The sequence below is a fragment of the Salminus brasiliensis genome, chromosome 12 (assembly GCF_030463535.1).
Source record: "Salminus brasiliensis chromosome 12, fSalBra1.hap2, whole genome shotgun sequence".
NCBI lineage: Eukaryota > Metazoa > Chordata > Actinopteri > Characiformes > Bryconidae > Salminus > Salminus brasiliensis.
Window position 1 is genome coordinate 27,205,343 of NC_132889.1, and position 26,128 is coordinate 27,231,470.

General features: G+C 42.4%; 1 protein-coding gene across 1 annotated transcript in view; it reads left to right on the forward strand.

The window, feature by feature from the left end:
- pitpnc1a (phosphatidylinositol transfer protein cytoplasmic 1a) overlaps positions 1–26,128 on the forward strand; it is an 82,351-nt gene that overhangs the window by 29,516 nt on the left and 26,707 nt on the right. The window contains exons 2-3 of the mRNA XM_072693131.1: positions 14,759–14,907; positions 25,765–25,853. Coding sequence (XP_072549232.1) covers positions 14,759–14,907; positions 25,765–25,853 — 238 coding nt within the window. The remainder of the gene's footprint in view (positions 1–14,758; positions 14,908–25,764; positions 25,854–26,128) is intronic.

A 26,128-nucleotide genomic window follows, 5' to 3' on the forward strand; every position in this document is an offset into this window, starting at 1 on the left:
ATTAGAATAAATCCATCCTCCTGCCCCTGGGTAATGGTGCTTCCAGTTCCTTCACCCTTGAATATCTGCTCTGTCAAGGAAGGTTTCACACATCCCAGTGATGAAATGAGGTCATCATGTACCGAGACACGGGCCGTCTTTGGTCTCTTTGAAATCTAATCCTTGCGAACACATTTGACGAGGACCTTTTAAATGCATGGTGTGATTCTCCTCTAAAATGGATGATATTGATTCTCATGGACGTCCATAAGGTCCGACGGTTCCCTTATTCAATGTGCTTCTATGGAGGGGGGGTCGGTTGACTATAACGAAAGAATAGTGCCATTTTGCTGTGTATTTACCACTCCTCTGGGTCCTATTTTATCTTTCATTCTATCTCTCCCTCTCTTTCTCCGAATGCCATTAAAGGTGTGAGTGCTGAAGGAGCGGGAGAGAGTGGTTTAGAGTGTACAGCTCCAGGAAGATAGCCATGATGAGCTCATCTCGCCTCTCTCTGTGTGTGAAATGGGAATATCAAGAGACTTGCTGAAGAATTTCGGTTCACTTCCAGATGCTGACCCTGTTGAGGTCTTAGCATGTAAACTAATGTCAATAGATCAGTCGGCTGACCTCGATGATTGGTATAATGTGCTGACTGGGGGCAGCTGTGGTCTGTATGGTTTAGAAGCAGGCTTTGGTCTGGAAGGTCAGAGGTTTAGTACTCTGGAATGGCAGTTTCTCCTCTCGTAAAATTTACAGCGGAGGGGCAGCTGTGGCCTGAAGGTTAGACGAGTGGCCTTGTGATTGGAAGGTCACCCGTTCGATCCCCTGAACTGACAGGACATGACTGAAGTGCACTTGAACAAGGCACCCAACCCCCAAACCCCCAAGTGCCAAAGCTAGGGCTGTCCAATACTCCAAGCACATGAGCCAACAGTGCCTATAGTGCCCTCCTTCGGTTTCTTCATCATCACTTTCTCCTCCTTCTTAATCATCTTCTTTGGTTTCATCTTCTGTCTCCTCCATTGAGCAAGGCATCTAACCCAGCAATCACGCCCAGGTGTGTTATTACTGCTCTATTCATATCTGTGTGATCGCTTACATGGATCGGTTAAATGCAGAGGTTGAATTCCATTGTACTGCTCTGCTCTTGCTGTAATTTGTGTTTCTCATAATTTGAGCCTTTTTTGTGGTCTCGCCTGGATTTGAACACATGCCCCCTGTTTAAATGTGTCGATCCTCAAGCTCATCTTGTGAATTTTAGCCTAAATTATGGTTACTAAAACACAAACATGTCAAATATGTCCACTCTAACCTTTTAGACCAAGAATAATATGGACCGCCAATTAGCCAACCCGCATATACTCAACAAAAGCTCTCCACTGAAACACCAGAATCTTAGTATGTATCTGCTTAGTAGTGTTAAAACTCTGCCACCCCAAGTGTCTCGCCCTGGTGACGTATGTGGTTGTTTATGTTGACAACCATGTCATCTTGTGTGACGAAACCAGGCAACCAGCATCTCCCCATGAAGTATTCTGAGGCCTTTAGGTCTCATGAGTGGCCCAGCTGTCTAAGCGTCGGCTTTATACTGAAGTTTGATTAACAGTAATGTCATAGCCATCCGTCCAATAGAGCATAATTGTCCTTACACTCTATAAGTGAGTAGGATGGCCCTCGATCCCACACATCACTAGTGCATGAAACTGGATGTTGCTAAATAGACGGAAACCAGCCCAAATAAAAACTGATGTTTAAATAATAATGATATATACTATATAATAATAACCCCAAGTATTTGGATTTGAAATAATGCAACTCTGTACTGCACTCTTTCAGTGTCTTCCATGTAGTTGTTTGGAAGCATTCTGATACAGATACAGGTCTCATTTTTTTTCACACTTGCACATGCATTGGAGTCAGCCCAAGCAAGGACAGGCCATGTAGAAAGTAGATTGTTTTCCGTTCAGTGGCCAAGTCAATAAATTCGATCTTGGGCCTTAAAATAAACATGCTTCCTGCTAGGCCAGGGGGGTGGCGGCTGGTGCACGGGCCGCGCTGCCTGGCTGCTGTCTGAGTTAATGACTTCATTAGAGTCTGAGAGCAAGGCCATTCTGAGCAGGGGAGCGCTGGCCTCTCCGTCTCTGCGCCCGTGCTGAAATGAAATTAAAATGCATGTGGAGTCCAGCGCTGCTCTCTTCCTCTTCTGGGGTTGAGAGAGAGAGAGAGAGAGAGAGAGAGAGAGAGAGAGAGAGAGAGAGAGAGAGAGAGAGAGAGAGAGAGAGAGAGAGAGAGAGATATCTCAGGTGTAGAACCTTATGTAAGAATTGGGCTTGCTCTAAGCCTCCCGCAGTCCCTCATTTACGTCTGACACATCTACCAGACACTGCAAGAGCTCCCCTATTCAATGCAAGTAAATCTGCTTTATTGGCCTGGCAAATCACCCGACATGTATTATTAATGCACAGCTTCCAGAGTTGAAGAACCGCATGATAACAAACAATAGTGGACAATAAGAAGACCCTGCATACTTTGCTGACACACACTCTCTCTCACATACTTGTATATGTATGTGAGAGTAGCACTGTGTAGTACTAGAAGCAGGTGCAGTGGAGCTGGGTACCTGGCACTTTCCTCTGGCGATGCCACATCGGTCGCAGTTCAAAAAAGAGGCAGTGGCTGACTTTGCATGTATTAAAGGACAATAAGTTAAGCATTGCTAGTGCTAGAGGGAGCTACGAACAGATGGGTCATTTGGCCGTATCAAATTGGGGGGGGCAAGTGATAAAAAATAAACCCTAAGAAATACAAGTACGCTGGAAGGAAGCAGGAAAAGCAAAAGTATATGGATGAGTAAATGGGTAAATAGACACTAGCAGATCATTGGACGGCACTGGTACTCCCACCAAAGTTCAACCAAATGTTCCTTAATTTCTTGGGTCCAAGCAGCTCTGGGAACTTTTCCTGTAGCCATGCTTGTTGATGTTCTGTAATTATTTTTTTCTATACTTTTTTACACCAACACCTTTGGAGTCGTCGACAGGTCCACATATTAAATCCGCTAGATATTTGTTGGGGGCTTGTGAGACATCTGTGATCACTCTGCAGGCTCTCAGATCATGTCTTTTAGCAGTTCCCAACCTTCAGTCAGCGACTATTCCCTTGGAAATCCGCTAAAATCGTGTAGTGTAAACCTGGCAGAAAGGGCAAGCTTTACACATGAATTGCTGGACAAGCTGAGGGATGAAAGAAGCATGTGGACTGACCCGGGTTGGTCTTGACCAAATGCAGCGTGTGTAGCTCCACTAGTTAGCCATGCTGAGCCTGTAGCAGCAATGGTTGAGGTGCTACTGTCCATATTACACGTCAGTGGGGTAGCAACATTTTGAAGCTGTTATTGTAAGATAAAAAAAAAGCTACATAATGTTGCTTTAAGGGCAAAATTGTCAAACATTCAGAGCGTCTGGTTATTTCGGACACTTTATTTTTTTTTCTTCTTCTTCTTTTTTGCCAGCCTGTGTTTTGAATGTGCAAATAAGCCACCTGCGTTAAGAAGGGCTGAGAAGCCGGAGATCTTTCCTTTTACATACTCAACACTAGCCGGCTTCATATTCACACAGAGTGTAATTGAATGAGAACAGCCAGTATTTTTCCACACGGGCTCGACCGTCAGTAAGTGCACTTATGTGTGAAGTGAAAGCTGTCTGGTGCCACCGATACCACAGTGCACTCTGGGAGCAGGAGGTGCACAAGCAGCGAGAAACGCACCACTCAGGCAACTTAATCCCACGGAGATGTTGTGGCACCGTTCACTCCCTCGGTTAACTCCGCCAAAGCGCAGCGCTGGAATCAAGAGAGCGTGTCTCATTCTTATGGATTTTCCCCAGAAGTGTTTGTCGTGGCCTACCTGCGGCTAAGGCCGGTTGCCGTGTATGGTTGCCATGCAACAAGCCCTCAGACGCAAGGCGGCTGCGGCTGTAATCAGAAGGATGACACTTGCTGCGGCGCTCTTTAAAATTCATCACTTTTAAATCACCTTAAATGAAAATGAGCAAGTCCTGTAAGGGGCTGGAGTGTAAGTGCAGGGTCTCTTTTATTTATTTATTTATATTTTTTAGCCTTCCTCATCTTAAATGGGCCAAAATCACATTCAGACTTCCACTAGATTTGCGGGAGAAGTCACAAAATTAGTTTCTGAAACTAGCTCGAACAAAGAGAATTGCTTCCCCTATCTGGAGTGCGCAAGTCATTTTCTGTGGAGACTCTTAGTAAATCTTCCCTATGAGTGCTTGCGCCCCTTCATTTATCAAACCGCATTAGAGCAAGAAGATGCTGCTGCAGTGCTCTCTTTCTACTGGTGTCTTCTTCCTATAGCTTCAGACACACAGTGTGTTGCTACCATATGAAAACATTGTTGGAGGTCTTTTCAGGGCTACTGTACAGTGGAATGCAAAGATTTGGGCTAAATGTCTGTTGCTGTAAAGAGCTAAGCAAGTACAGAGTCATCTAATGTCCAAAAGGCATGAAAAACATGGATGACCTCTCCAAAATGTTGACTTTACAGGCCAAAGCAAAAATGTTCTCCCCCTAGCACAAGCAATGCTCCCGACATGTCTCCAAAACATGCAAAACCACCACTTCTTCCGGAGGAAAGTCTTGAGTCTCTCAGCTACACCGCACCAGATAACAGACCGCCTAAAGGGATAGGGCATGGCTAGTTGCATCCTCTCTGACTCTGGCTGCTGGTGGCAAAGCGGTTTTGACCCCCAAGCCATAGTGGTAATGCATTAGACCATTGAGCCACTCAGAGCCCCTCATTTTGGGCGCAGTACCTGCTAACACCACCTTTGGCAAGTGTCACAACTAGTAGACACTTATTGTGGCTTTCAGTCTTTCAGGTCTTTGGTTCAGTTTTTCACCCGTTCTTCCTTGCAAAAGGCTCCTATTTCCGTGAGATTCTGTTCAGGTCAGGGGACAATGACACCCATGGCAGAACTTTCAGCTTGAGCCTCTTGAGGTAGTCTATTGTGGATATAGAGGTGTATTTAATATCATTATCCTACTGTTGAAGCAAACAGAGCCACCACAGCATTTGCCATCCATGCAGTGAATACACACACTTGTGAGCATATACACACTGTGATGGCGAGCAACGGGCAGCAGAGCGGTTAGCAGAGAGGGATAAGGGCCTTGTTCGAAGGCCCAGCAGTGGCAGCTTGGTGAACCCGGGAATCGAACCCTCAGCCCGGTACCACAGAGCCACCACTCCCCATCCCCGTCTCATCTTCTCAGCTTTCTTTTACAAATGGTGAGATGCTGTTTCCAGAATCTTCTGTTTGTTTATTGAATCCATTCTTGCCTCTACCAGAGAGATGTTCCCTGTACCACTGGCTGCAACACAAGCCCAAAGCATGATCGATCCACCCTTATGCTTAACAGTTGGAAATTGTGCACCCTTTTTCCTCCAAACTTACGCTTGCATGTTAAGGACAAAACATGCTGTTTTCTAACTTGAGCCAGCCTTGTTTGGATGTTCCTTTTGAAAACTTCTGATGCCTAATTTTTGTGGTGATGGCGCAATAAATGTTGTGTTCTGATGATTCTTCCATAAAGATGGTCTGATGGTCAAAAGTATAGCTCTGCTTGACCCGCCATCCCTTAAGATCCACAGTAGACCAGCATCTAGGCTTTTTGCTCGTCCTGGCACCGAAAGAGGTGGAACGAGCTGGGTGTCCGAACAGCAGAGTCACTCGCAGTCTTCAAGCGAAGACCGAAGACCCACCTCTTCTGAGAGTACTTGGGTGAAGTGTAGTGTCGAGGATTATGGTCTCCATATTGATTTGTGTTTCGTAGTGTCGAGGCTTAGAGGGATCTTTGCTACTTTGTGTAGACTCGATTTCAAAGTAAACAGTGAAGCACTTGTGGATGACAGCGTCTGCTAAATGCTGTAAATATAAATAATTTGTAACCAACTGTTGCCAACATTTTATTTATTTATTTAGGCTAAGATTTCCTTGTAAGGAATTGTTTCTTACAAACAATATATACATATTAGGATATAGGAGATAGCAAATAGGAGATTTGTCCCTTATTGCACAGCAATGGATCACAAGCTATACAGAGCTTCTGTTTAAAGCGTGACTTATTGCCGCTGATTCTGGCGTTCAAAAACTGATGCAGTTGAATGGCCAGCTTAAGATTAATGCCTTAGAGCATTTGTACACCCCTCATAGACACAAATACACGTACAAATGTGCAGGTGCACACTCTTTGCTGTTTGCTACACTCCATTGAGCTGTGTTATGTGGTGTTTTTGTGCTGAGGCTGCACTCTCTCTCTCTCTCTCTCTCTCTTGCTGTCTCTCTGGCTGTGCGGCAGTGATGGATGGGCTGGAGATAGCAGAGCTATGTGCTGGGGAACGCTCCAATCAGCCTGGCTGACACAGGCAGCACTTTCTAGGGAGAAAAGGGCACCTTGCCAGGGCATCTACTCCCCAAAGCCCCCCCCCCCCCCCCCCCTTACACACACCACCTGCATCAATCCCCTTCTCCCTTAAGTCAGGGCAGTCGCTAATGCTGCAGTACACCAACAGCAAATCGTTCCCTGCTGAAAGACACACACACACACACACACACACACACTTAAACACGTTCAGAGAAAGGGTAACTTTCAGTTTGCCTTCCTGCAAACACTGCTAAGGAGGCTTGATCTCACCACTACACAACCAGGGAAGGGTGTAACTATAAAGTAGTAGTAGAAATGATGATGATGAGGATGATGATGATGATGAGGATGATGATAATAGTAGGTGGGGGTAGGCTGTGAGTGGTGGACAGGCTAATGTTAGTTATTTTAGATCTTCCCCAAAATTCAGTGTGTTTTTACATTGTACTTTTTACTCATCACCATTTAATCAAAGCAAGCAAAGGTTGTAGCAGCTACTCATACTAAATGAGTTGTACCTGCCTTTGTCTCAGAGATATGGCCAAGACTGGGCATTATGGGTAAAGCGATACACTGGTGGTTGTTTAAGGAGCTTAGCAGTAGCAAACATCCCAGAAGACCATAGAAAACCACAGCAGTGCATGCTTTCAATAGTGAGAATGGCTGCATTACAGGACTGATGGGTCATTTGCTCTTCAACAAGGTACTGTGCATGTGACCAGTTTTATTTAAAGCCATGTTAACCTGTCCCAATGTTGCGTTCACCTTGAAGTGGGAGGCTATGTATGGCAAGGACTTTTTGGTTTCTTTATGCTTCCCCCAATATAAATATAAATATCCTCAAATTAGACTAACAATAAATAGAAGCTCTCCAGAATGTCACAGCTTTGTGTGCTGGAGTAGAGCCAAAATGATAAAGAATTATGAATCTGAATAATTTGCATGCTAAAGTCTGACCAACTACACACAGAACAAATTCAAAGTTTAATTATATTGTTAGTTTCTTTGCTCTAGTTCTCCTATAAAAGTTTAATAGTTTCATCTGTTTAATCTGATAAATATGTGAGGATTTTTATATGTCTTAATAAAGATGATATTGATATATGATATATTAGTTATTAGGGATGTCCCAATCGGGTTATTTTGCCCCCCGATTTGATCTGAGCCTCTTAATGCTGAGTATCGTCCGTACTGATCTGATCTTTTTGTAAATAATAGTCACAGTTTAAATGAGACGAGCTGCTGATAATTACTGCAGGAAAATCTTTTCTTTTTTTTTTGTATCCGTTTCAGTGATAGTTTTATGAAATATCAGATTCTGTTCTGTTTTCATGCTTCACTGTAAAATAGCTTCACACTGCAGACTCAACTATTTAATTCCCTTCTGAGACAGGAATCCTCACTGCTGTTAATAATGTCTGTTAATGACGACTTTTCATTTCTTGTGAACAGATCTCAGGGATAGACTGATCCCCGTACTGTAAACAACTGTAAAATAAATAAGCTTCACAAATACCCTACCTTGCTGTTGTTTACGTTAAGGTCGCAGTGACTATTTAGCCTGCCGTGATGGTGTTCTTCTCCACATACTCCATCCAGATGAGCTTCTACTCAGAAGAACTGAGGCACTTTCTTCTCTGGCCAGAAGTCTCACCATGACTTAGGTGAGCAGATGTTGTGCCTTTCATGCTCCTGTGGTCCACTGAGAGCTGCTTCAAAGGTAACCGCTCAAAAAAACAAAAAGTACTGAGGAGTTTATAGAACTGCACATCCAGCATCTATCAGCATAGGACCTCATAAGGTCTAAAATAAGGGCTAGTTGGCATTGCAGTTTAGTCCAGGTTTAGGCTTGTACCATGTTCTCAAAACCAGTCCTAAATCTTTAATGGCAGAGGTGGGACTAACTTGCATATCTGCACTGCTTTGTGATTTAAAGTAAGAAGGTAGAAATTCTTCAGTACAGGGCTTCCAATTCAAGCACTGGTCCGATCACTGGGGGGTTGCGAGCTCAAACCCTGGAGATGCCACAGCTGTCCATGACCAGGGGTCTTCTCTCTAGAGAGAAGACCCCTGGTCTTCTTTCTCTACTCTCTGGGAGGATAGTTTGGCCTTTCCTCTGCACCATTATCTTTTAGACAATTACTGCTAATAGCATAGGACTCTTTGAAGCAGATAAATATGAACCCATTGGCACCATGGCTAATGCTCAGCGTGGGCTGGAGGGGTATAAAGCCCCTCTGTGTTGAGTTGTAAAGCAGGAGAACAGTGTTCTTTAGAATGATTGTGCTCCATCCAATACTTTTCATCCACCATCCTGACCTCACAAACACTGTTGTCGCTGAATGCAATCAAATCCTTATACCAGTGCTCCAAAATATAGTAGAAAGCCTTCCCTGGAAAGTAAAAGCAATATAAACTTTTGATTTGGGGGAAGGAGGTGCTACTCCAAGACTGGGATTGAGAGCTACTACCAAAAAAAGAACCTCTTTAAAAGAACCTCCCGGGAAGAACCTTTTTAGTAGATGGTTCCTTTAATGAAAATGAGGGAAAAGGGAAGAACCTGGTCTGAATTCTGAATCAGAAATTGATCAATTGGAATTTGTCTTCAGTTTTGTATTTTTGTAATACTGACTGACATCTGAAGATGGTCTAAGCATGGAAATGAATACCTTGCGAATGTGACCACGGGAGTATTAAAATGGCTCATAGCACATAATTGTTCTTGTCAATCAGATTTGAGTTATTTTCCTCGTCTCCATGGTCACAGAAGCCCTCAGACACTGTAATTAGCTGCACTGTGGCTGAATAAGAATGTGGCAATCTACCGTTGTTGTTTTTTTGATTATAGTCCATATATTGTGGTGAGTGTGTGAGCAGTGCATAGTCATTTGGTAGCATTTCTCCTCCTCTCTCTGATGCTGCTGATGCTCAGCCTTTTCCTTTTGTCTTCTGTGCTTTGGCTCTATTTCCTAATACATTGCTGAAGAAATGAGTTTCTGAAGCTTTCTGGCTCATTGTCTCGTCTTGGAGAACATTTCAAAAGACCGATGAAAAAAAAACAGCAAAAGAAAGAAACTGTGTATAATTACACCCTGTAGCATTGGTCCCACTTTAGGCTCAGAATGGATTTTGTTCATGTTGTCGGTTTATGACTTTGAAAGACAGCAAAGCATGCTCTGTCCCTGTCTCTATCAGGAGATATGCATTTTTCTTATCTTTACGGTATCGATGTGCTTCATCTACATGACCTTTTAACATCTTCACCAGTCTAGACTGCTGACATAAGGTCAGTTGGGTCCATGGATGGTAGTTAACTAATTACTTGAAAAAGTTATTAATAATTGCGAGGATTATATATATATATCTCGCTTAGTTTCATGGGGAAGATGATTATATAGATAAATGCTAGCTAGTCACCAGTAACAAGCAGTTGCCACACTCTACTAACAGTAAGCCTTTACATTGAGGCCTTTAGCAGATGTGCTTATCCAGAGCAGCTGACAAAAATGGAAACTAACTTGAGTACATTGAGGCATGGCAAGAGACCATAACCACAGCGCATGTGTATATATATATAAGTGTGTATGTGTATGTGCATGTGCAGGGAGACCACCAACCCTACTAAGCCTAAATTGAGTAGGTCCACCCCATGCCACCAAAACAGCTCTGACCCGTTGAGACATGGACTTGACAAGACCTCTGACAATGGATCCACAAGACCTTCCTTAGTGACTGAGACCTAATATTAACCATTATGCACCAGGAACGCCCTACATAACCTGCATTTTTTGGAGATGATCTGTCTAGTCGTCTAGTCATCACAATTTGGCCCTTGTCTGAATCTCTCAAATCCTTAATCTTGCCTGTCAACTTCAAAAACTGGCTGTTCACTTGCTGTCCAATATGTCCCATCTCTTGACAGCTGCCATCGTAACCAGATAATCTGTTATTTACTTGACCAGGCCAGTTTTAATGTTATGGCTGATCGGTGTACATTTGTCAGGGTTGCCTGCAGTGCTGTAGAGCTGCACAGGATAATATCAAGGTTTTTTCCGGTGGGACCAAGAGAAAAAAAATAAGGCGCTGAAGGTAGAGTCAAGCAGAGCTGCAGGCTTTTTCATGCCAGAGGACAAACTGAAACTTTCATCAGTCATCTTGCAAAATAACCTAAGGCTCTGTCATCACAGATGGAGCCTTTATTACACAGAAGTCTGCTTGAAGAGCAAACCCAATCTGGAAATACCCAGAGATGTAACTGATATCACAGAAAAAAACATGTCCTTAAAAGACTCTCTCTTGTGTCCTGTCTTTCTGGGATTTGCTGTAACTGCTGATTGAAGATTATGGGCGAGCAAAGCTCCGTCACAACACTGAGCCGCGACAGCATCACCACGGCCCTCATCCTGTCTTTGCCTTCAGCCTGACGGCACTGCCTGCTATGATTGCACCGTAAGCTCTTTTGGCTAATGTTTTGTCTAAGGGCGCTGACCGTATCTGAAAAGTGAGGGATGATTCAAGAAGAAGCAGAACAAGGAGCCGCAACTGCAAGGGCTTTCAGAGAACGTTGGTATTCTGCAGGGTGTTCCTGTATTGATTCTGCTTCTGAATGCTTGTCTAGACAGATAGGCTTTTAAGGCATGGTAGATGGTAGGTTGACTTTCTGAGAGGAAAAAAAAAACTGTGGGAAGTGTGTCAGTAACAGATTTGGCTTTGTAGAGTGGATAAAACATCTGCCACAACCTGCAGTTTTGGGCGGTTACATTTGTGATCATAGAGCTGCTGCTCTCTTTCCCTCGAGGACTGAGTGGCACTCAAAGCTGAAGTTCTATTTCAGCAGATTATGTCGCTGCTGTCATAGGAAATCTTTGCAACCCCATTTCTTTTAACATCACTTGTAAATTCCTGCTGCCCTCTTTACATTGCGAGAACACGACTACTAGACTGTGACTGTGACTACTAGGAAAGTGAATTTCTGCATCACCTATATTGTTCACACTTCCAAGCAGTTGGTAGTCCCTTGTCATGTGGGTGTCACTCGGGTGAAAGTCTTTTTGTTAAGTGGTTGTTAAGGTACTCTGAGTGGTTTCTGTGTTAACTTTTGACCGTTTGTCCAATCAAAATGCTGGGCCAAGCCTGGATTGTGCAACCAGACCAAACAATATGGAGTTGTAAAGGAACTGTACCTTTTATAACTTACGTTAAAGTCAATAATGTCTCCTATTAAAAGAGATCAGTTTTTCTCCCAATAGTGAACAGTAGCACCTGCTCAGAGCACAACTTCAAGTTTGTCCAGATTGACCGACTTCCCTGTGTTTGGTTTAGGAGAGAGGGAGAGAGATGGGTGAGTGACAGATGGAGATTTCTCAGAATCAACAAAGCCACAGTTTGCTCTCCCCATCACAATCAAAGCAGCCCTGGAGAGCACTCAGAGTAAAGCCGAGCAAGAGCACTTAGTCTTCAGTGTTACGTAACTCCATTGCCTTAAAACACAGTCAGTGCCGAGCCCAGACGACCTGCTGGCATCAGAGCCTGCCTTTAGAATAAGGAAAGCAAATAAAATCTACTCCACGTTCTACTGAATACAGACTCACTTTTTAATCTAGTGTTGGCTGTTTTTAGATTAAATTCAATAATGCATTTTCCCTGAGAAAGTCTGAGACCACCCTTTTATTCAGTCAAAGCCTTTAAGCACAAGTTCTTCTGATTATATCTGAGGAGATTAGATATATATAGAGAAAACGATCCACTTGCATCGCTTCAAATACAGGGAAATCCACAAATGGTTCTGTCCTTCTTTTCACTGTGAGAACATTACGAAACTGACTAAAAAAGATCAAACAAAGAAGCTGCTGGTGTTCACAGAACAATGGACTCTGAGAAAGACCTTCGACGGAGTCCTGTGGTATCTGGCATTGGCAGCAGATGCTTTAGGTCCTGTAAGTTGAGGTTGGGCCTCCATGACCCTGTCGTCGATTTACTAGTTGTCCTTACTTGCAGCACTTGTGGTAGGTCCTGAACATCGCATACCAGGAACACCCCACAAGATCTGCCTGATGTTTTGGATGTTTTGCACAATTTGGCCCTTGTCCAAGTCACTCAGATTCTTGTACTTGCCCATTTTTCCTGCTTCCAACGCATCAACATCAAGAACTCTACCTCAAGACTGCTCACTTGCTGCTCATCGGTCAAGATATGTATATCTTGACCGATGCCCCTGTAACCAGATAATCACTATTATTGACCTGTCAGGGTTTTAATGTTATGGCTGTTTTGGAACTTTTCTTACAGAACTGTCTCATGTGCACCAGCCAGTTAGCCCAGCCATGTTCTTAATCTTCTGTGACCCCAATCAACCCCAACCCCAATGTGTATCAGTATGGATAATGAGCAAAGGTTGCTTTCCTGTTGCTCAGCTTTGTTGTTTTTGCTTTTCTTTGTCAAATGTGACTGTCTTTTGAAAACGGCCATCCTGCTCCCCTCTCTTCCCTTTAATTTGGCTCTCTAGGAGTCCACCCTGTCCCTGCACTGCTCTCATTTCCCTCCACATCTGTGCAGCACACACAGAGAAAGAGGCGCAATGAATTATTCACCAGCACTTTAACCTCCATGCCGCTTCCACACGCGCCGCTTTACCCCGGTGTGGTTTGCTTACTGACTGGGAACAATGGGGGCAGTGGCTCATTAATCAAACAAAGAGCTACCACTGAGAAATCAGCCAGCAGCAGTTGAAAAGGTGGAGGTGAACAGAGCGTCGCTGTGACATGTTCACTAACAGACATTGTAATCCGGCGCTATTACAGCACATGGAGCTCAGTAGGAGCCATAGCTGGAAACTTTGCTCCCCTACACTATAAAATCAGATAAATAAATTAAAGGGAGTAGGAAGACGGTAATTGCCAATTCTGTTACCTCATCTTACAAACGTCCCTAAAAGATACTCTTGCACTGATCACATAATGGGGGAAATTGGAGGGTCCAGAGGTAATGCTAATGACAAATGGCTGTGGCATCGCCAGAAGTCGAACTAGTGATCTCTTTACCATCGAGCACTCGCTTAGACAGTTGTGCCAAATAAAGGCCCTCATGCTGTTTATTAGTCTTGCATTACAAGTAGTGTACATATATTTATTTTGTTTATATATATATATATATATATATATATATATATATATATATATATATATATATATATATATATATATATATTTAACTTCATACCTACACACACACACAAATTGCCACAATCCCAAAAAGAAACCTGTGTGTCTTGTGTCCAAATGTTTGTGGACATCCCTTCTGATTAATGCATTCAGCTGCTTTAAGTAGCACTGCTGAAAACAGATGCTTGTCTGTTCCCTGTGGAGAAGTACCATCAATACAATCAGATTCTCTGGAGCAGAGAAACATGAACCTGGTGGCGCCATGCGTAAAGCCAGTCATGGGCTAGAGGCGTATAAAGCCCACCTGCATTGAGCTGTGGAGCAGTGAAACAGCGTTCTCTGGAATGATTGCACTCCATTCCATACTTCTGGGATGTGTTTTGGATGAGGTGGGGAGGTGAACATCCAATATACTGACCTCACTCATGTTATTGTCGCTGAATGCGATCACATCCTCACAGCAGTGCTCCCAAATCCTGTGAATAAGCAAGTGTCCCAATACCGTGTAGTGGAGCCAACAGCTGTACAATTAGCAACATTGTGCTAATTGCCGGGGACTGCAGAACGACTGCCTTGTACCTAGTAAACAGATAAAACACCAGCAGCCTCAGGCCTGGTCTTGTATATAGCCACAGTCATGACCTGCTTGCATTTTGGCATCGGAGTGGCGGTGGTCAATTTTATTGCTGATTTTCCTTGGGAAATAATTCTGAGGCCCATCTTTCATGACCTTGTGTTAGGAGTGTGAAAGTGTGTGTGATGCTGTTGGGCTCTTGAGGTTAACCCCATTTAACCTCGCTGCATCTGAGCAGATCTAGGAGAAGAAGGACTTTGCAAGGTCAAACTGGAGATTGAATAAATTAATCTTACAGCTTTGGCTGCTCCCATGTCCCCTGGAAAATGTACTGTACAGTATAACACCTTATTCCTGGGGATATTTTAGCAAGCCTGTGCATTGTGATAGTCGTACTGATGTGATTTTGGTTGAACAGAGGGCATCTGCTCACAATCTGCTTTGCTGGGTTAATGGGCTACAATGTCTCACACTTTTTGCAGGATGTAGTGAAGCGCTGAAAAACTCCCCGGTGTGTAGAATGTTCCCATCTATAAAAGAACAAGATGGCTTCTGAAGTTCGGCCAGTGGTTCTAACTTTGTGCTTTGTCTGTGTTTCCAGTACAGGATTGGTCAGCTGTACATGATCAGCAAGCACAGCCATGAGCAGAGTGAGAGAGGTGAAGGAGTAGAGGTGGTGCAGAATGAGCCATTTGAGGACCCCACCCACGGCTCTGGCCAGTTCACAGAGAAACGGGTCTATCTCAACAAGTGAGTATAGCTGCTGTTCATTTATACGAGCCACTGCGGCTGTCCCCTTAAAGTCCGCAAGTCGACTAGTCATAGACTTCCTACTTATTCTTGCATTAGAATCTGTTCATTGACTCATTATGTATTTAGTTAGTTAGTTATTCATTTACTTCCTTGCTTGCTTGTTTACTTCTAGAAGAAATTATGTATATCTGTAAAAAAACAAGAAGATCATCAGACTAAAGGCCAGAGATGTACATGGGAAGTATGAGAAGATGTCTCAAAACCCTAAGAATCAGTGGTGTAATGTTGCATGGGTTTATAGCGAAGACTCAGAGTGTGTCTGTGTGTGGGGGGCACAGTTCGCTGCACAGAAAATTCATGATGCACGCTATTAGCGTAAGTACGGTAATTTCACAAGTGCACGTGCACCAGAAACCTTAAGCTATAAGCCCTTGTATTTGCATAGAAGTATCGCTATGGTAACTGTAGTCTTGTTTGTCTTCCCGCACCTCCTCGTCCTTCTTTCGTTCGTCTCTCTCCCTGCCGTGATATTCTGGCATTTAACATCTTATTTCAACTGATGAAATCATGTTTACTTTACTGCTTAATTAACCCACTACAGGCTGTATTAACTAACTCGGGGACTATATGCCATTAGATAGAACAAACTGTAACTTGCACAAATGAATGGAAAACTGGGTTAATAATAATAATATTTATTTATTTATTTATTTAATTGTATTTTTAAAATATATCATGTATTTATTTTCCCCCCTGTTGTACTGTATTTGGACCATGAGGTTAAATCTTTGAATGTTATGAATGTTAAGTAATAAATTTGGTGCCAAATTTTACTATCCATGCGGTGCCACATGTAGCTATCTATGTGCTTCGGCAGAAATGGAGATTGATCATACCAGGCTACAACTGTTCAGTTTTGGTGACACTGTGCCCACTACGGTCTCAGTTTTCTGTTCTTGGCTGACAGAAGTGGAACCTGGCGTGGTCTTCTGCTTCTTATTTTAATTTTGCTCTCAAAGATAGAAAATGAAACTAAAGACAGGGGATGTAAAATAGCAAGCTTGAGAAATATCCTAAAACACTAGAAATTAGAGGTGCAGCAGTATGTGTATTTGTACCGAACCGTCACAGAACAGCTGTCACGGTTGGGTGCGCTCAGTGCGCAGGGAGAATAGACGCCTAGCACTACTAGGGTAAATACATTACTTTTACTTTTATAAGTATGCGTGTGTCCCCCAGAAACCTTAGGCTGTAAGAGGTGCAGGAACTCCCCGCCCTCCTCCTTCTCCTTTCTGTCTCTCGTGTCTTGTCCTGCTGCAATATTCTGACTTAACATCTCATTTCGACTTTTGAAATCCTGGCGGATTAGGCGAGGGCGACGTGTCGGCGATTGTGGGTGTGGGTGGGGAACAGGCTGTTTTAACTACCTGAGGGGGGAGCATAACTGTCCGTTCTAATTAAATAAAAGTAAACATAGGTAAATATTGGTCCCCCCCCTTCGTATTCATATTGATATGTGAGGTCCAAACCCCTCTGTGAACCAAATCCTGACTTCCATTGGTCGTTGCACTCATATTAGGAATGGTAAATAACATCAGAAAAGCTCAACATAAAAAAAACATTTTTTAAAGTTGGCTTTTGTCCAATTAAATGCCCAGCTTAATTGAACCATTTCGTAACTGTGAAATGTTGACGTTCCTTTGTAGAATATCTGTAAATATCTTTCATCTAAAGAAAATGATGTAGACGGTACTGAGGAACAGCTCTGTGCAAAGTCTTGTATGCCTTGCAAAACCCGATCAACACTCTGTCCTGCATTTTCAGCCATTTAGGCATTTTATAATCAGACAATTCAAAGGTAGTTGAATAGAAATGGTAGAAACTGACCAGGACTGGAGATTTCTTTTTTCTTTTTTTTTTGGTCAATATGCAGATGCAAGATTTTGTTCAGACAGTGACGTACACTCACACAGCACTTTATTAGGAGCATTGTACGGAAGGGCCTCCCTTTGCTCCCAGAACAGCTTCAATTACTGTTCTGGTCCATGTTGAGATGATTGCATCACACAGTTCCTGTAGATTTGACTTCAGTCCCCTTAAATGCTTTGAATCTCCTGTTCTTCCACATGCCAAACTTTATCATGGTCATGAAAGCAGTCAGAGACAAATTTTGCTGTGTCACATGGTAAAAAAAAAGACTGGTATTCATGGGAGATTTTGATATTAATGGTCTCAAAGTGTGTCAAGAAGAATTTCCCCACACCATTACGGCACCTCCGGTTTTGGTGAGCCTGTTTCCACTGCAGCCTCAGCCTTCTGTGCTTGACTGACATGGAAGATGGAACCCATTGTGGTCTTTTGCTGTTCTAGCCCATCTGCCTCAATGTTCAGTGTGCATTCTGCGAGGCATTGTGCTCCCCACAATTGTACGGAGTGTGTTTTGGTTAGAGACGTCCCTACAAGCCTTCAGTGTGATTTCTGCAATGTTGGTCATTCTCACTGTTTGGCCACTGTACTTTATTGTACAATACACCGTGCAACTGATCAGAATCCTCTATACCTCCACAGGCCTGCACTAAACTTGTGAACCCACTCTGATACTTTGAGAGGGTTCACAAGTTATGTTTTATGAAGTACCACGTTATAACCAAGTTATTTGAATCTGGTCCTAAAGAGTGTGTCTATGCCCTTCGAAAGCACACTCATCTCAGCAGCCCCGAGAGACGAGGTCGTTATGATACACTGGCATTGCCATCTATCACAGATCTCCGTGCTGAGCTTTTCAGCACGATTGATTTCATGGAGGGCAGTGAGGTCGTTAAGGGCCGTAAAGAAAGCTACAGCCATGAGAGTGCCCTCACTTTCACCCCTGTGCCAACCTCAGGCTGATATGAAGGCAGGGACAGGGGTGCCTTTCACTCTGTAACATGCAGTGGTTTGCCATCGCTCAAAGTAAGATCCCCTTCATCTCATGAGTTTTCCACTGGAGACAAAACCCCATTGTTTCAGAATGCAGCATTTAATCTGTAGTGTGTTAGGAGGGCTCCCTGACATCATTTAATACCTTTTAATGGTAATATGAGGTTTGTATTTATAGACTTAAGCCGTGTTTGGACAGGATTGGTTGTACATGGGGAGGATGTAATGATGTGCGAGTTTCTCAACGATTTCCCATCCAAAAGCACCATGTCAGTCATTTTTATGGACTGCGTGCTCCTGATGCCTTTTACCTTCCGCAAAGGAGCTGTAAAAATAACCTCCGGTTATATTAATATTATATAATTTTTCCTGTGGAAAAGGAGTTTTCTGAAGTATGGAGGCGATCAAGGAATTTTGAACGGACTCGCGGTGAACCTCCGTACAACTCCTCAGACTGCTCCAGGACTCCTTAGAGGTGTGACGCTTATTGTATCTTTAGGCTGCGAGTCATTGTGTAGCGTAGCCTATAGCCTACATACATGTTGGACATGTAGCTGCTAATTTTCTAGCTGCTAAAATGTAATTATTGCTGTATGTAATAAGTTATCATGTTTTTTGGAGGTGGTGGCAGTGTGTAAATCGAGTAGATCACTTTTCAGTCATGAATACAGAGACTTTTTATCTTATGGCTGATTTGTACAGTCCTTTAGTACAATTACAATTTTGCACTACCCCATGTAAAACGAATCCCATTCAAATAGAGCTTTAAAGGACCTACTTAATGGAAAACAGCATTTTGATTACATTCATACTGCCTTTGCCAAAATGTGGGCACCCCTGGTAAAAGTGTCTTACTGTCCACAGCTAAACGATTAAAATGGGCAGAATTTGAGAGAAAATATTTTGAGCAAGATTGCTTTACGTTCATATGCACAGTATTTATAGTTTCAGTTCAGTTCTTGTTTGGGGGATTTTATTCTAGTTCTAGCTTTTTTTTTTGTTTTTGTTTTTTTTTTGGATGTTTAAATTGGTGGACTATTGCAAAATCTTGAGACTATGCCAAAATCTGCTTTGGATTTTGATGTGTGTTTAGGAAGGTTACAGACATTGAGACGTTTCTGGTTGCTGGTGTTTAATTCCACCCATTCTTTCCTCTGCCAGTAAAATGTTCCCTGTGCCACTGGCTGCACCACACACTTTGCACAGTGTGGACTTTGCAATCCAGAACAGCCAGTCAGAAGAGAGTTTATTTAAATGTGTGTATCAAAAATGTAAATATATTTTCAATATATATTTCTAATGTATTAAAGATAGGTTGGAAAGTAGTCATGCTTTTTATTTATTTATTTAATTATATATATATTTTTTTATTTATGAAAATACATTTAAAAGGTGCAGTCGACATCCACCTTTACTGAAATAGACTTAAAACTTTGTACCGTATCATCAATATTGTTCACTCCATTATAACAGCAGCACAGTTTGGTAATGAGGGATTTTTTTATAATTTGTTTATATATAAAAGCAGGAACCTAGCAAGCAGGGTTTCTGAAGTTACCTACAGCACAGTGTGACCAAGCCGGCGGCAGGTTGCTCAGAGAAAGAAACTGTTCAGGCAGCTATACCAAAAAAAAAAAAAAAAAAAAAAAAAGCAAAACATCAAAGACTAAAACAAAGAGCTGACAAAGTGAACTAGTGTGATGTGATGGACAGCTGAGCTTGAAAGGACAGCCTTTTATCCCTCAGCCTCCCTCCAGAACTGCAACTGTTTCAGCCATTGAAAAGACTCAATCTCTAAAGCTAGCCAAGCTCAGTGGGGGTTGGTGTGTCCTGCTGGAGTTTTCAGCCCACGCTCAGTACGGGAGCTCTCCCCCAGCTCAGTTGTGATCATGGACTCCCTGTTTAAGTGAAGTGAGCTTGGTCACAGACCTAAACATTGGGTCTGTTGTGATGCGGCCAGGCTGCTGTCCACTGCACTCTAAATGTAGTTTGACCAGTTTGACCATTACCATGTCCATATGCATAAATAAAACACAGCAATTTGAACAGAGTTAATGTTAAAAAAAAAAGGAACCAGTGAAATGTTATAACCTGAACTTGCATCTAAACATAATTCTAACCTAAATGTAGACTAAATTTAATCCTAATATTACCCTAAACATAACCTATATTTCACCCAACCCTTACCCTAACCCCTAACCCTTAACATAACCATAGTAGAATGTGACATTCTTGCTGTTTCTGAAGGAGTTTGCATTCATTCGTTCATATTTTTTTTTTAAGTTCCTTTCATAGGTTCCAATGGAGAGAAGCAGAATGCTGAGGTGCCGCTGTTTTCCCAATTGAGAGACAGGCTGGGTTATGTGATTTGGCAAAACAGCACCATCAGTGGATGGGAACTCCTTGTAAATCAGCCTACGTACGAATATGTTTGTGCAAACGTTACAAATTGCTTAGTCGTATATATACATCATTTCATAATATCTTGTTGAAGGTATGGCTGGAATTCTACCTCTATACTCCACCACAATGGAGTATAAAGGTAAATGGGGAAATCAAGATGTGACTGAAATGAAGCTTTTCAGATTTAATTCGGTGTAACAAAAATACTGTTTTTAGCACTAGAATTAGTCCCTTTATATAATCCCTCTACTTACACAAGTAATTGAACAATTAACTGATCAGCAGTTTCATGGCCAGGTGTTAACAGCCTGTTCCCTCATTATTTAACGACAAATTATAGAGATAAAAGGTTATGCCGCTGATTGCAAGTGTTGAATTTGCATTTGGTAGCCGTTCACTTAATAGGCAGTCGAATCCAGCAATCATTGGGGGAGAAAAAGGGAGAACAAAATCAAACCTAACAGAGAGATAGCAGAAACGTTAGGAGAGGCCAAATCAACATTTTTCTTTTAAAGAAGGAATGCACTTGCAAGCTCTGCAAAAACAAAACTGGGATAACCACAGACAACTAAGTAGATGAACACCAAATTCTTTCCATGGTGAAGAAAACCCCACTTCAACGTCAACCGCTCAAAACGCTCTCAAGAGGGTAGGTGTATTATTTCAAAGGCTTTATTAATTTACATACAGATGGTTTGCTTCAAGATGCAAACCACTGGTAACACTAGAATGGAAAAGGAAAGGAAGGATTCATGATCTGAAGCATACATAATCACTGTCAAACATGGTGGAGGTAGTGTTTTTGCATGGGCATGTACGAATGCCAGTGGAACTGGATCACTGGTGTTTAGTTATTCGGCTGCTGATAGTAGCAGGATGACTTCTGCTCATATTCGGCCAAATGCTGCAAACCTGCTAGGATGGAGTTCTTCATCTGTACTGGGAAATAACTCAAAACCAACCCAAGATGGAATGGAATAGAATGGAATGGTTGAGTCGGTTGCTTGGCCTCAACACAATTGAGCATGCTTTTAATTTACTGAAGGCAAAACTAAAGGCAGAAAGACTTGCTCACAAGCAAGCAGCAATTAAGGTAAAGCTGCAGTAAAGGCCTGGCGGAACATCTAAAAAGAGCAAATTTATTGATCATCAGCATTTGATCATTTTTTCCATGCGTTCCAGACTTCAGGCTGTCATTGTAAGTACATACTTACAATCATTTGCAAATTGTTTGTATAATCGTAAAGTATTTTTAAGTTTATTAATAAAATTGTTTTGTTTGTTCAATTACTTTTATGGGTATGAAAACGGAAGACAGTATTTTTGTTAAATCCTTTGAATCAATGTCTAAACCTCTACCAGTAAACCTACCATGTAGCAGTTGCAACCGAGGAATCCATTTGTGGGTGGGACATGAAACAGTCAATTAGCTCTTTGACATTTGAAGAAATTCTCCAGCACAAGTCTGAAGAGACGCTCACTGGCAGTTTTCTTCCAGTGCCTTTATTCCTGCCCCATCACCAGAGAATCAGTCATTCTTAATCCTGCTTTAAGTGTTAGTAGACCACAACTGAGTCAGGCATGGTGTTCAGAAAGATCATCGCTCATTTCTCTCAGACTGATATTGGGCTAACTGGATAAGAGGATTGGCGGTGGGGGGATGAAAGGCATGCAGATTGGGAAGAACAGAGGAACGTATGCAAATTGCGAGAGAGGGAACTTGGGCGAAAACAAAAGAAAGGCTGTGAGATGAAAAGACTGACGAAAGGGAGGGTGGCTGCAGCCTGGAGAAGTGCGTGGGAGGAGAGGCGGGTAAGGTCGGGCTTGTATAAGACATGTTTAATTTTGTTTTGGCTCTGAGGAGCTGTACCTGTGTTTATGCCCACCGGCCACCTGCATGATGTGTGTGTGAATATGTGTGTGTGAGTGTGTATGTGTGCAGCACACCAACAAGCAAAAATCCACTGATGCTGAATGGAATGCCCTTTTCTGGCTGTGCAGAATGACATTTGTTAATTCAGTGTAAGTGACTTCTATATAAAACGTACACTAGGCCTTATACCCCCCCCTCCCCTTATTAATTTTATTCTTTTTCACCTACTATGTAGATCACCAGCTCTGGGAAAATGAAGACTAGCGCAAACTCGCCCAGAGACTCCTAAATCACCAGCTCGTTTTTCAACTACTGCTAATGTAAAGTCAATGAACAGTGCAACACACTTGGAGGAGAACATAAACAGTCCCTAATTCTGTTACGCCAACTAACAGCTTTTATCTTTTTTTTTTTTTTTTTTTTTTTAAGTTTTTGTAAGATACCATATACAACATTTATATTGGCTTTGGCCCACAGTTCCCATATCCGTTTATTTGAAATAAGATTGCCTTTCTAATAATTGTGGATGAATGCTTTATTTCAAATTTGTTGCAGTTAGTCCAATCAAGCTGTGGTTGAAGCACAGACTTCAGCTGTAATTCAGGGGGTTTAACAGAGAATTATGTTGCATTTAATTGTCTGGAGTTGATTCCAAGTGTCGAATTTGCACTGGTAGCTCGTCACAGGAACTCTCTATGTGGTCCGTAGAGGTTTGCAAGTAAAAGAGGATATCATTAGGCTGGAAAATACATTTGGAAAGCGTTTGGAGCATTGCTGTCAGAGTTTGATTGCATTCAGCAGGGAAACATCGTTCCACTGCTCCACAGCTCAGTGCTGGGGGTTTTATGCCCCTCTGGTCCACGCCCGGTATTTGTCACGGTGCCAATAGGTTCAAGATTGTGTTCCTAATAGAGTCCTATTCTATTGAACATCTGGGTCATCAATAGGTGCACCCTAAAGTTGCTGAATGCATTCATTAGATGGGGTGTCCACAAACATTTGGACATACAGTGTACAATCACTCACCTCAAAAATGAAGACTATTAAAATATGCCGATTTTTATTTCTAGTCCAGACGTATTGGACCATTTCATTTTAGCTCCAGTTTTTCATTAAATGTTCAAACAATGGAAATGGAAATGAATGTTCTCAAATGAGGTCTTGAAAAATAGCAAGGTTTTAATATGACTGTATCCACAGTATACTGCAGGTTAGAAGATGAAACCAAGCACAGCAGTAATATAATCCCATAACTCATGTCCATGTCATATCTGCTAATCATAGCAAGTAATGTACCTGATGCAGTTCAGACCCCCCCCCACACGAAATTATGCTGGCAGTAGTGCAGGTTTATTTACGTCCACTTTTACGACTGATTTGCATCTTTATAGGCTACGCGTTACGCATGCCCATCCAGTGCACCATCGCAGGTGTGCAAAAAGCATACCCTGTCTGAATATGAGAAGCCAGCATAAATGTTCTCTTACTCCTGCTGGCCAGACATTCGCGGCTGGCTCTAAGCCCAGATCGATCCCTCTGCATCAGCTGTATTTGGTAACGCAGCGGGGGAGTGGAACTGACACCATTTACAGTCGCTGAATTCATCTGAATATAATATATAATAATATATATACATCTGAATCCTTCATCACTCTATTTCACAAAAGAGCCCCACCCCAACCCCCTCTAAACTCCTGTCAGCCAGGCTCTGCTGGGATTAACTCTCTTACATGTAGGGGAGATTAGCCTGAGTAGTCAGTTTGCTTGTAGGTTAGAGGAATATTTAAAAAGTAGCTTTGCCATTGTTAGTGCAAAAAAGCCACTAATCTGCCACTACTACAATTTCCAACATTAACTATCATTACTTTCATTAATCTTACCATCACTACAGTGATTATATTAAGGTATACTATACCATGATCATTAGGATAATCACATTATGATATTAAGATTATGTTGCACGCCTGAGCAGCAGAACAGTCTTATGCTGTGTTTTGGTGATCAATAATTTATAAATAGTTCTGATCAGAGGAGGATGGGTCCCCTCCTTGTGAGTCTTGCTTCCTCCCAAGGTTTCTTCCTCCAGCTCTAAGGGAGTTTTCCCTTGCCACTGTCTCCTTTGGCTGCTTCTTGGCTGGGTCTTGGGTTTAAAGTCTTCTTATGTTGTTGATTTCTTGTCCTGTTATTCATTAGTGATTCTGTGAAGCTGCTTTTGGACGACGCCAGTTATAAAAAGCGCTATACAAATAAATTGCATTTGATTTAATGTGATATTAACCCTTTTCGGCTGAGGGTGTAGTCAAAAAAGGTCTGTTTGGCATGTGTACCCATATGCACACATTAATGTAAACCATCATAAATGAACTGAATTGGGTTCACTAAGATTACTAAAGTGTAATCTCTGTGTAGACTGGGCAGCAATTTAGCTTCCAAGATACAGATAGAAGACTCTACTCAGGATTGCAGCAAAAAAAACACAAATCTTGAGCTGATGGATGGGCAGTCTGGTCCTGAATCAGTGTAAATGAGCCATTTCTCTCAGAGCAGCCGTTAGCAACCTCTCACGGATGCTATTAGCTGGCCTTATTACTGTTCTTGCAGCTTGTAGAACAGCAGATGGAGCTGATAGCATGGTCCTCTTTTATCCCTTCTCATTTACAGGTAAGCAATATATCAGCAGCCATTATATTGTTCACCAGAAATTGGGAAATAAAAATTACACACCATGTTTACACTAATAGCCATGATCTGATGCTGCTGAATGCAAGTTTGCAGCAAATGCTCTGCTGAGGTACAGCCAGTGCAGTTTAGACTTTCTCTGCTTTTTACGCCTCCCATCAGTCATTTGATGGTTCAAAATGTCCAGTCCGTGTAGTCCATACACATTAGCCTCACCTGTCTAATATTGAGTTGTTCCCTCTTGTGCCGCCACATCAAATCTGACCATTCGAGGCATGGGCTTCTCAAGACCTCTAAAGCCATCCTGTGGTATTCTGCACCAGTATGTCAGATCCTTTGAGTCATGCAAGTTATGAGGTGGGGACTTCTGGAGGTGTTCCGTGCCCATGAACCTGTCACCGGTTTACAGGTTGTCCTTTCTTGGACCACTTTTGGTAGGTACTGACCACTATATACCAGAAACACCTAGCAAGACCTGGTGTTTTGGAGATGCTCTGACCCAGATGACTAGCCAGCACAATTTGGATCAAATTCTTATGCTTGTCCATTTTTCCTGCTTTTACACATCACCATTAAGAATGGACCGTTCACTTGCTGCCTAATATAGCCACCTCTTGACAGATACCACTGTAAATGTCTTGTGTTTTTCACTTCACCTGTCAGTGGTGCTAATGTTGTGGCTGATTGGTGTATCCCTGTTCTTGTGATGTTACAAAAATCAGTGGATTTAAATATACCCACTTATTTGCCTGGACTGTGTTTTGAATAAGTTACAACACTGGGCAGCCAGTCAGAACAGAGGTCAGTCTGTACAGGAACAATTAAGCAACTTCAGTTGCTAATACAGCTACAGAAATACATCCAAATTTAAAATAAAGCAAAAAAAACTCTTTAAATGTCCTTTCCTGTTATCAGGTCAGAAATTCCATATCTGTGCATCCCGGTTCTAATAATTTCCTCTTTTTTTCTTTTTTTTTCAGCAAACTGCCCAGCTGGGCACGAGCGGTGGTTCCCAAGATCTTCTATGTGACGGAGAAGGCGTGGAACTATTATCCCTACACAGTCACTGGTAATCCACCCATTCTGACCCTCATTTGCACACACAGCAGGAACAGTTAGACCGACCAACATGCTCACAAATGATATGCTCAAACACTGGGTCAGAATCATAAAACCCAGCGTTAATCTCACTGCTGCACACACAGTCAACTCTGCCCACAAATTCCACCAACACTTTTGTTGTTTGTCAGTTTCATCTTTGGCATGTCATTAAACCCACTTTCAGTCCTTTCCAGGAAATGTAGGAAACTGTGGGACCAGTATTTCTTGTGGGTGGGGGTTTGT